At 36.5% G+C, this 11,840-nt stretch overlaps 3 protein-coding genes across 3 annotated transcripts; 1 reads left to right on the plus strand and 2 right to left on the minus strand.

The window, feature by feature from the left end:
• The first annotated feature begins 83 nt into the window (after window positions 1-83).
• Window positions 84-4,453, plus strand: LOC131774272 (protein FAM98A). The gene is made up of 13 exons (XM_059090283.2): window positions 84-216; window positions 325-464; window positions 1,358-1,414; window positions 1,496-1,564; window positions 1,648-1,724; window positions 1,863-1,973; window positions 2,262-2,342; window positions 2,452-2,568; window positions 2,726-2,825; window positions 3,097-3,179; window positions 3,269-3,371; window positions 3,625-3,672; window positions 4,160-4,453. The coding sequence occupies exons 1-13, from the start codon at window positions 179-181 to the stop codon at window positions 4,309-4,311; spliced, it is 1,176 nt and encodes a 391-aa protein (XP_058946266.2). The 5' UTR covers window positions 84-178; the 3' UTR covers window positions 4,312-4,453.
• Window positions 4,365-7,182, minus strand: LOC131774658 (heparan-sulfate 6-O-sulfotransferase 3-B-like). Its single transcript, XM_059090717.2, has one exon. The coding sequence runs from the start codon at window positions 7,108-7,110 to the stop codon at window positions 6,040-6,042; it is 1,071 nt and encodes a 356-aa protein (XP_058946700.1). The 5' UTR covers window positions 7,111-7,182; the 3' UTR covers window positions 4,365-6,039.
• A 1,645-nt stretch (window positions 7,183-8,827) lies between these two features.
• Window positions 8,828-11,514, minus strand: LOC131775636 (protein HEXIM1). Its single transcript, XM_059091753.2, has 3 exons — window positions 10,367-11,514; window positions 9,803-9,907; window positions 8,828-9,435 (listed from the first exon to the last, which is right to left on the minus strand). Exon 1 carries the CDS (start codon window positions 11,342-11,344, stop codon window positions 10,568-10,570), a length of 777 nt encoding a protein of 258 aa, XP_058947736.2. The 5' UTR covers window positions 11,345-11,514; the 3' UTR covers window positions 8,828-9,435; window positions 9,803-9,907; window positions 10,367-10,567.
• Window positions 11,515-11,840: the final 326 nt, after the last annotated feature.

Consider the following 11,840-nt stretch of genomic DNA (forward strand, 5'->3'; position numbering starts at 1 on the left):
GTTATTAAGGTCAGCGGTTACTGTTGTAATTTGTGCGCCAAGGATTTTAATCCGAAGAGGACTAGATTCTAGTTTCAAGGCAACGCCTGGTAATTTTCGTTAAGCAGTACAGGATTTCTCTACCACGAGGGTCGAAAAACTTTCTATCAGTTTGAAATTAATTTATCCATACTCTAGAATGGAAGGTGATATCCAGGATGCACTAGAAGACCTCGGGTGAGTTTCAAACGATACCTACAATAATTTATCTTTCAATTTTCATAATTGTATTTATAAATAAGCGAAGAGTAACAAACTGAATTTTTTAAAATTTGTGTTGTGAAGATTTACTGGTGAACTTTTGGAAGAAGGTGCTCTAACTATTGCCACCCAAGGGGAGTGTCTCACAGCTGACTTCATGGCCTTATGTGTCTGGCTAACTGAACAACTGAACTGTCTGTGTACAATACAGGAACATGTTTCAGGTACTATTAATAACAACAAAGCAGAGCTGATGCCATCTAATTTCCAGTTTATATTTCAATATAATTGACATTCAGAAAATGAACGACGCTTTTTAAATTTGAAAACATGTTTCAACAGCTCTTCTGTCGTCTTCAGTTCTGAATAATACATAGTGCAAAGTTGAATTTATAGTGTGTAACAAAATGCTGATTGGACTAAACAAACAATAATAACAGAACAATGTATGCATTTACAAGGAAAGTGTTTAATTAACATGATAAAGATGGTGATTAAGTGCAGGTTTCTCCTATTGAATGTGGGTAGCTTCTTTGATTTTAAGCTGAAAAGTTGTGGAAGTGTGATCCAAGATGTTAAATCACTCATCAGAACAAAGAGTGCAACATTGTGGAGAATTATGTAGATGTCTGAAAATGTGAGAGGTCCTATCACTGACCAAGTGCTCACGTACACATGTGGATGAATGAAGAGAGGTTTTACTGACTTAGTAGGAATAACAGCTTGCGCATAAAAACTTGTAAACCACACTTGTACGAAGCCCACAAGGTATAGGATCTTTCACACCAAACATATTGCCTATTTTAAACAATGAAAAAACCAACTTTTTGGTGTGACAACAGAAAAAGGGCCAATGTAAGGTAATTTAAAATAAAAGTTAGTGCTAGTGGTACAAAAGTTAGAAGTACACTACTACTAACCTTTATTTTAAATTACCTCATATATTGGCCTTCTTTTCTATTAGAACTGAAGATGACAGAAGAACTGTCGAAACAGGTTTTCAAATTTAAAAAGTGTCTTTCATTTTCTTAAGTTCATCACATATTTGCTTCTATCCAGACCTTTTGGTAATTGACATTCAGTATTGAACCAGTTACTTTTCTTTGGTTTGAAACAGAGAAAGAGGATGAAGAAACATTTCGCATGGAAATGAGTGGACTGTTAAATGAGCTAGGTATTGTGATTGATTATAGAGTATGTTATCCACATCTTGCACACTTCCCTAACTTTCAGTATGTTCTCTTATTTATTACAGGTTGTCCCCATTCCCAGCTTTTAGGAGTCAATGGGCTTGCCTCTCAAGCAAACAGGCTGCTTCTTTTGGGTAACTTCAGCTAAAAAAAGTTATGGAGTGAGGGTGGAATATTCCTATAATGACTTTAAACTCTCCCTCTGACTCTCTTTCAGACTATCTGACCTCAGAACTTCAAGCACTGAAAATGATTGGAGGTGAAGAAGAAGAAAAAATGGAGATTGATAATCAAGTAACTCTCATTTATAATGATTATAGTATTTTAAAAAAATGTGTATAATTGACATCTGTGTTTTTTCATTCTTTAGGCCAAAACAAAATGTTTACTGCTGTAATAAAACAACTTGATCTTAATCATTTCTATTGACAGGCAGCGAGTCCAGCCTTGGATCAGCTAAAGGCCATCTTACATGCTTTAGATTTGCCACAACCATCTAAAGAATCAACTGTGTTTGATTTGTTTACTAAGATCGAGACCAAGGTTAGTGAAACAAAACTGCCAACTATTCACAATAAACTCATCAGTATCAATGACCCTCATATTTTTTATTATTATTGTAACAACTTTATTATTTTTATTATTTTAATCATGTCGGTGATATCATTACCATGCCAAAACTTTTATTATTTTATATTGGCAAATTTTATATCCTTTTTTTGCTTTATATACACCACATACAGTTGTATTGAGTTAACAACAAGGTTTAGTATAATTTATATAATTATTTTATTTGTTTACTTTTAACAAATTATTTCTCTGTGCATGCAGGTGCGTGAACTATTAAGTAAAGCCCCTAAAGATCATCTTGGGCAGCCTTTATTAGATGAGACTCTGGGAGTCAAGCAGTGGGTATGTAATAAATGTTTCCATTCATTTCCTTCTACAACATACTCATATGATTTCTTGTCAGGATATCTCACAGTCTAATGTTAAACTTGTGACTTACTTCTTCCTTCAGAGCAAAGTAGAAGAAATCAACTCACAGCTAAATCAGGAGTACACGCTGCGCCGTTCAATGTTGTTGAAGAGATTAGATGTCACAGTCCAATCCTTTGGTTGGTCTGACAGGGCAAAGGTTTGCACTTCCCTTTATATGAATTTTCTCGTTACAATGAACTTGGTCAAATTTGTATGAATCTGTCAGTCATCTTCAGTTATGTTGAATGAATAAAAGTATGCACATCACATTGTTAGTGTGAGAGTAAAAGTTACTCTAACTTGTTCATTTCCAGGCTAAAAAACATGAAATGTCTGCAGTTTTTCATCCATTAAGAAAATCTCTATCAGCTACGGCCCCAGTAACCATTCCAGATATAATTGCTGCAAGATCAGGCAAGCAAAGTTACTCTTCTCTGATTTTATTAGATATTACTTAACATCAATTGTATAATTATCATAATATTAAGATACTCATTCTTTTGTTATAATAAATGTTCAGTGAAATGGCAATAAAACAAAGTTCATAGTATCAGTGATCTGGTATGTGTTAGTTTGAAATGCTGGAATTCCTTTTATTTTCAGTCTCTGTACCTGAAGGATTAATTGCCAGATTTCACATGACCATACACACCTTTTTATTCTATGCTTTATTTTTTTATTGCAGATTTGCTTAGGTTGACAAAAACAAGCAGTGGTGACATAAGAGACAAAACACAATGTGAAATAAACAAGATCATGATGGGCAAAGTATGTTACTAATATCAAAATCAAAATCAAATATAGCTCAGAGAAGTGAGGGTATCTCTGTCACTATTTCAAACTTTCCACCCTCTCAGGTCCCTGATCGTGGTGGGAGGCCATCACATGTTGGGTCACCAGTGGAGATGCCATCTTTCAAGAAGAGAACAGAGCCAGCTCCAAAGGACCGAAGACATTCAAGTAAAATATTGCTATCCTTAAATTATTATTCTCTTTGATTAAACCTGGCTAGTTTAAGAGATATCTCCCCCCTTCCTTACCAGTGAAGAGTTTCTTGAGTGCAGTTTAATTGGTGGAACCATGAAATACACTAAGCCTTTTAGCCTTAGAACATAATTATGTTACTATTTATGTATGGAAGCTTGTTGCCCAAGGAAATTTTATCACTGTAATAACACTAAGTGTGTAGTAATTGCTGTTTTGTTGACTGTAGATGGGCATGGAGGTGGACGAGGAGGAAGAGGAGACAAAGTTCAAGGGGGTGAGTTACTGAACCTCAACTGATTTTAGTTAATCAAGCTGTCAATCTTAGCATCTCAGAAGTGCTCATTAGACAATTTTTTTTTTAACAATTTTAATTCAAAGTCAAGAAGTCAAGTAATTATCTTGGTACTAACATGAAATTAATTAAAAGAAGAACATGGTCATCAGTGGAAAGAATTAGCCAAAGCAGCTACCTTGCAGATCCAAATAACTTGAAAAATGGACATGTGGTCAATATGAAACAAATGCTGCTTTCTGCTTTACTTTTGATCCAGTTATGATTAAGCCTTGGTGGTGATTGCTCTAAATTCAGTGGTTAGAATCCATGGATGTAGATACACTTCAGTTGGGGGAGCAAACAAGCTAGAATTATTTTTTTTCTTAGTTCTACATCTGCATTTGCCACTTACCCTACATATCTTTGCATTTACTACACTGGTATCTCCCATAACACATAACTGTACCGTTATTTTCACATTTTTCAGGCTGGTCACATAGAGGTGCACATAGAGGTGCACATAGAGGTGCACAAGGAGGTCAGGGGGGTTTCTGGAGAGGAGGCAGGGGAGAGAAAGGTGGTAACCGAGGAAATTTTTTTGTAGGTGATGACAATCAGAGAAGCGTTTATTATAGCTGATACTTTGCCATTCTACCACTGCTGCCTTATAGAAACACTCAGACACTGACAAGTTAATATAAATACAATGTTATTCAGTGATATTTATAAAAAATATATATTGCACAAACTGAGTAGAATGTAATAAAAACTTACAACAAAATCATTAGAGCATGATTATGTCTAACATTACAGTAATAACTATAAGCTTTCTTTCTAGGAATTCTTACTGACTGTCCTGTTAATTTTTTGTGAACTATGACTGAAAGAACCTTACTGTTTGTGCATGATAGTGAGACTCTTTACACGAGAATAAAGGCAAAGGCCTTAGTTATTTTAGGATTACATTGCAATTAATAAGGTTCTGATTACAATGTTATGACCCTTTGAAAAATACATTTGTTAAAGACATGTTAAGTTTAATATGTCAAATGCCCAGGCACTGTCCAGGCCAAAATGACAAATTGCCAAAACACAAGTCGTGCTGGGCTATTTAATAATTCTGAGTTTGAGTTTCTTTGGCATAAATATATATAATATATTGATAAATGTTAAATAAAATAACTTTATGATGATAATATATCATTCATTTTAAAGATGGCTTAAGGGAAAAATAAATTTACAAGCCATTGTCCTTGAAATGAAAAATTTCTCAAAATTCTTTAAAAAATATTTATAATCCTTTAAACTTAAAGAGTGACTAGCATCCAATTTCTTATCACAGTAATAAGGGAAATGATCACCAATCTCAGAAGCGCTGATTGTTAAAACAATTTTCCCTATCAGTAACAAAGGAAATGTACAGAGAAGACTCTAAAGAATGTAAATGTTGATGTTAGAGGGTGAAGGGTTAACCCAAAAATATTTTCTTTAAATTTTATTAATTTTTCCTGCAATTAATGGTGTTGTCAAATGTTTCATTTTACTTGAGGCTCAGCTCTTTATGCAATACACTTCCTCCCATGTTTCAGTTTACTCGAGGCTCAGCTCTTTATGCAACACACTCCCTTCCCAGAGGAGGAATGCCATTATTATGTTTAAAAACAAAATAACACTACAAGAGGAGACTTTTAAAAATGAAAATAAAGTAAGCCTTCGTGTAGAAGCAAAAACTTGTTGAGACCGTATTGGATTTCATCCAATTTCGGTTTAAATTCCAGTTCAACTTTCAAGGAACAGCACCTTAGATCACTTTCATGTTTCGTTTATATTTCTTAATTTGTTTATCAGGCAAGTTAAAATAGCTGGTTCCATTGGTCTGCACCAGGCCTAAGAATCCAAGCGAAAGGAACAAAGAACCTTAAGACGCCTGACTGTATTGGATATCTGAGAGACCACCAAAGATTCATTTATTACATTTTTTTTTGATAACCTTCTATTTTCCCCCTGGCCAGTTCGAGCCAAGGATTTTAAATTTAAGAACACTCCACTAGGAATAGGGCCATTTCGAATAAGGTCGACGCAAATACGTGATGTGCAAAATCACCTGATTAACCTCCCTCTTTACCAACATTTACTATAAAACAATTTCTGTTCCAAAAGCAAAATAGTGGCACTTTTAAGCTTTTACATAATTTAGAGGGAACAAAGTTGAAATCGCAATATAATCTTGTCTGAATAAATGATAAAAAATTCACGGGTTTCATATGGAACCTAATTTCGTTCAGGTGTCGGATTGCGTAAAAAATTATAACAATGAATAAATGTGCGGAAAGAAAATGATGGCGTATGGAGGCTTCACAAAGAAGATCACACCTGAGATATGCCTTCCTTGTCCCGTTCTTTAAAATATTTCAGTCTTTCAAAGAACAGTTCTTTGGCGAAGGAATACAACTTGCTGTCTAGTTTGTTAAGTTCTTGAATACGCGCAAGATCCTTAGAACTAGGAACTACCTCAGCCGCTCGAGTCTCTTCCTTACTCATTTGGACAAATTGTTGTCGAAATTTCATTCCAAAGGTTCTCTCGAATAGATATTGACTTTCAAGCTGGTACTCCACCAGAGCAAAATACGCCATACTCGCAAGATTTCTCTTAGCGCTTTCTAACAAAATCTCCTCTCTCGGAACGCGTGACATCGCGCTTCTGTTGTAACAACCAACAAGTTCCAAATCAGCCAACATCCGCGTTTGCCGATTGAAGGCCAGATTCGATGAACAGTTCAAAAATTCTTGCAGCGTGACATCTTCCCAGTTTTCTCCAGTATAACATGGTGGAAGTTCTTCTTTAGTTGGGACTCTGCCGTTACACTTGTGCAAAGACATTTTCCATGTTGTACCTTTCTGGTAACACTTTAACTCGCTCAACACCCTTGATACAGGTTCGCGTAAGATCGTTATATAAAGGAATTTCCTAGATCTTTTGCCACCTTCCGATTTGTTTATAAGCCCTGGAACACAAACTTTCAATTCAGTCCAATCGGCGTGCAGTCCACAAGGCCATCCCATAGAGTAACGTGAAAACAACCATATCTCATTTGAGTTGGGTCGCCTACAATCACACCTCTTCCTCCTACGTACGCAGTCACATGGATGTTTTATGTCTAAGTTTTTCACCAGATGTTTACCAAATTTCGTTCCGCCGGTTTTCTGCATGTGCAAGAATACAATTATATCATTTCCTTCGAGATCGAATTGAAACTCTTTTCCGATGTTTCCTTCAAAATAATTAACCCTTCCAGCTTTATATTCCGCCATGCTGCTTCCTTTGCTCGCATTTTGACAACTGATTCGCGAGCACACATAAATGAAAAAAATTCCAGCAGCAGTCGAGGCGACGGCGACTAAACTAAAACAAAACTTCAACTTTCCATGAAAGCCCATAGCCACATATTCGGTCGCATGAAGGAAGACCAAATGTAAAACACAACGATAAAACCACCTGAGAACGATAAACAAGAAATTGACACCGGACTGGGCCTCCCCGATAGTGCAACCAAAATGTGACTCAGCGGGAGGTGGTGGGTATAATATTCTGCAAACTTGCCACAACCGATAAATTGATTAATACGAATTCGAGGCTCGTCTACTTTTACTCGCTTTAACTCAATTTTTTCCTGCCACTCGGTAAAATATATATTAATGACACTAACAATTTATGGAGGAAGGGCGCTGTGAATCTATTAGATATCATGCTGCCAGGTTTCAAGGGTGTGCCTGTTGATGATAACTTCAATTATTATTCCAGTTACACAACCCTAAGCACAACACCTTATTATGGTGTCAGTTTTCCTTGTCTTGAGACCAGAGCTTTTTTTTTTTCTGCGAGGACTCGATACACATTTATCACAAGCGAATAAATACAGGAATAGCTCCGACCTGTGATTGGATGATAAAAATAGTAAAAGTTAATAAGTTATATTTTAACTCCTTACTCGTGAGTATTGTTAACCGCCTGTATCAAAGCGGAACAATGAAATATCAATGCGAGTGAAAATACCGATGTGTCAAACAAGAAATGGTTACTTACCTAGCGAAAGGAAGGCAGCCTTTCCTGTTCATCGAAGTCGTTCAGCGATATTCCGGCGATGAAAAAGTCATCTGCTGACTAAACTCATTTAGCCAGTTCAGGCGGACGACCAGAGACCGGAGCCATTCCTGTATTTCACCGCTGACAGTAATAGCTTTTCAAACAATTTAAAAAAAAAACATTTTTTTAAATTTAAAACTAGACTAGTGAGCAGCGCTGTGCGAACAGCAATTGTAAAACTTCTTCATTCTCTGACGCGTTTCGTCTGACTGTCGTAAACTTCTTCAGGGAGTTTTACAAGTTACGATTAAACGCCTACATTTATAAGCTATAGTGAGCGGCTATTCCGGGGGCCAATGACCATATGGGCTTTGCTGGACCTACGAGCAGGAATAGGTAAAGTTGTGAAAATTTCGAAAATTTCTTTTAAAAATTTTTCAGGTAAGGTGAGAAATATTTTTGGGGCCACGGTTTTAGCTAAAAATTTTCAAATTTGAAAAATTGAAGCGGTTTTTTACAGACGATTCCTGGAAAGCAGTTGGCAAATTAAGTTAGGATGACTCGTGAACTTTACAGAAAATGTGGTTTATGTTCTACTCATTCTTTCTTAAATTTAAGTGGTATAAATACCTTGTCTAAAACAGTAGTGCGATACAATAGTAAACGAGATTTACTCGTTCTAATACAGCATCATGTGATGAACAACCTTCATTAATTTTAGAACAAGTTTTATAAAATCATTGTACTCTTTCTTAGAAGGATTTCTAAGCATCATACACTAAAGACCAAACCTAAATACTTGAAATTCACCAAAGTGGGCAGGATTCAGGAATTAACAGACCTCAAGATTTCTCTTAGACCTTATACACAAGGACAGATTTGAAATTTTCCTTTGCTATACATGATCTGCAAAGTTTTGTGGAAGTGTGAGAGAAACAGATCAGGTGCTACCCTTTGCTACCCTCATAGGATGGCCTGCCTGTTTACCATCAGGCTTCATATTATGAACTGAATGCCTTGGACCAGCTAAATGATAGCTTGAGTAAATTAAATGAACAAGTCATGAGTCAGTTAAGAACACTGTTTCATTTATTTTTCTTATCTTTCAGAGATAACACAGGCCATTTAGAGGTAAATCAATGTCATATTTCACCAAAATTTCAACACAATCTTGCCAAAGGGCTGCATTTCCAAATCTTCCCTCTCCAATTCTGTAACAAAGCAAATACAGCACAATCACATAATAACACCCCCTCCCTGCACGCCAAATTTCCATCAGTTCTTCCCTTGTGAAATAAACATGTCACATAATAGAGTTGCTGATAGCAGATCCATGGGGTTTTCTAGGCAAGTTGCACTAAGGACCAAATATTTACTTATCTTGCTATGAGGTGAAAGTGGAAAATGTTATCATTCTAATAACACATTCACAGATTTGTCCTGTCTAACATGACCTTGGAATTGAGAAACAACAGAAACTTCATGACTGGGTAGTTTTGAACGGGATTTCACATACAAACAGTTTCAAATGAACCGAGGTCCCTTTTTCAGATAAACCCACTACCCATTACAGAAGAGCCACTTCCAAGAGAACAACAGCAAGATCATACTTAGCTGTTTCTGAGCAGCAGGTGTTGTTTGGGTAATGGACACTCCAGGTTCCATCCACCAACACTCAGCTTGAAACAAAAAGCAACACAATTAGCATAGGCAATACCAACAGACGGTGGTGCTTTGTGACAGTCTGTATCAGGGCAACATCTTACAATGAAATGAAACCTCTGATCTTTTGAATACCCCAGCACATTCTTCAACTATTGCTTAACACCCATTAAGAGGGACTACTTTGAAAAAAGATCAAACACTAAATTGATCCTTCTGTCACAGAAACTTGAGTCCTTCAAAGTTGTGATCACCTTCTTTTATTTTATAATTATAATTTAAAGGCTGTTTTAATCAACATAGAAGCAAGCAAAGTAATATTTGCTCATCAATATTAATGTCTTGAAAACAAGTTCCTGGTAAAAGCATGAAACAACCCTTTACCTGATAGGAAGGAAGTATCAGTTGTCCTTTAATTCTGGAGTGTGTGGTGTAATCCACAGGCAATGCCACTGGTATCATTCATGACCCAAGTGCACCACACATCACCTAAATCACAAGGTGGAAAACTTGTAGTTTTAGTCCACCCAAGTCATTCAAGTAAAAGCAAATACATGTAAAGTAAATAATTGCTGTAAAAACAATTTGCTTTTTTTCTCCTATATTTGCAATCACTCCTAAGTCTACTCAAAAGAAAACTATGAGATTTCTTGACACAAAAAGGCCGATTAAATTTAGAACCTAAGGAAGTACACAAGTTTCATCATCATTTCCTGATTAAAAAAGAAAAAAAACCACAGAAAAAAAGCTCCTTGCTTCCACAGACCTATTTAGGTACTCTGATGCATATAATAAAATAAGTTCCACAGAAAACCAAAACCAAAACCACATTTTCTTATTATACAATATAACCCGAACCCGCGCTAACCAAACTAAAACAATTAAACTGAGTCAACATGAATAATAGATTAACCTGCCAACTCAACAATTCGAATAAGGAAAAATTACCAAACGTTTCAAAATCCTCGCAAAATTCCAGACCATGCTTTAGTATTCTACACAATAAATTGAAACACTTGAAGTCAGTCGTCTTTGGGCAAAATGTTAAAGCGTCATACAACGAAAAAAGCACCGCCAACATCAGAACTATCACATTCCACATCAATTTCATCATTATTTGCCTCCACTAGTAATTTAAAATCATAGTATCTATGAAAGCCGAGAAAGTCCTAATGAACATTTTGCAGACTTTAACCTCAAATTTTCTTCCACCAATGATTTATTTTCACGCCGTAACTCTTCCAGATAACAAAGCAAAGTACTTTCGTCCTGTGATTTTTCGGCAGGAGCGGGAAAAGCGTTTGGTGATACAACATACGAATATTTTGCCGTAGAAGACTTTTGATGTCCATGAGTGCCGACTCTTCCAATTTCCTCACAACGTTTTTGAAGAATCTCTCCTTTTCCTTCAAGCTCTCTAAACTTATTAACAAGTTCGATTTTAGAGAGCTCCAATAAGCTTTCCTCCTGAATACGATTGTATGTGGCTTCGAAATCTTTTTGGAAAAAATCCAAATCGAAATCAAGGTCCTCGAAATCGCGAACGAGATCTTCTTCAGTAGAATCGAAAGCTAAGTCTCTGTCCGATAAAGGTGAACCTCGTACTGACCCTGGAGAACTTGTACAGTGACTAACTGGTGAAGTGGAAGGAGAAGAAATTACATAAAACGGTTCGGTCACCTCCTTATCCTCCATGATGAATTGCGTGGTATTCTGAGGCGCGGCGGTTTTTGTTCTCCTTTGCTTCATCGGTCTCCCGTTCTCCTGCATTAAGTCGAAACCCAGAGGAGTAAAATACTTCCTTTTCTTGAGTCTTCGTAATTTCTTTCGTTTCTGCGGCTTTAAAACGACGTTTTCAGGATCCATCTTTGCTTCTCCGACAGACATCTTACAAGTGAAGGTTTCGATGGTCGGTTTCAAACACATGGAAATAAAGTCTGGATAAAAGCTTAAAACACAGTTAGAATTCTTTCGAAACACAGAGTCAAGAGAAACTAAACTGTTTCTAATCCGTCTTTCGTAGTTAATAATTTTCTCTGCTGTAGCCGTGCGTTCCGGTTCCTCGTAGACCTCGAGTTGCGTTTGAGAAACGTAAAGACGACGATCCTTTAATTATCCATCAGTTCCCATGACAACTGTAATGACATCACAATTATCTTGCTGAATTTGCTCCATATTTGGTGATTTTGTGTGGGCGCGTTTGATGTTTCGCGCCAATCACGCTCTCTAAGGTTTCTGGGAACATATGGGAAGAAACGTTTCAGCAACGTTCTAAAAACTTCTAATCATAGCAATTTTTAGAAACTTTGTGATGACTTTACAAAATGATTCAGCTTTTGCTTTCAAAAAGAGGGGGAAGGCTCTACTAGTTTCTTTTTTAGAGAACCCTTGTGTCAAATAAAAGGAGAAGAGGGTCATTGAT

The sequence above is a fragment of the Pocillopora verrucosa genome, chromosome 7, assembly GCF_036669915.1.
Source record: "Pocillopora verrucosa isolate sample1 chromosome 7, ASM3666991v2, whole genome shotgun sequence".
In the NCBI taxonomy this organism is placed as follows: domain Eukaryota; kingdom Metazoa; phylum Cnidaria; class Anthozoa; order Scleractinia; family Pocilloporidae; genus Pocillopora; species Pocillopora verrucosa.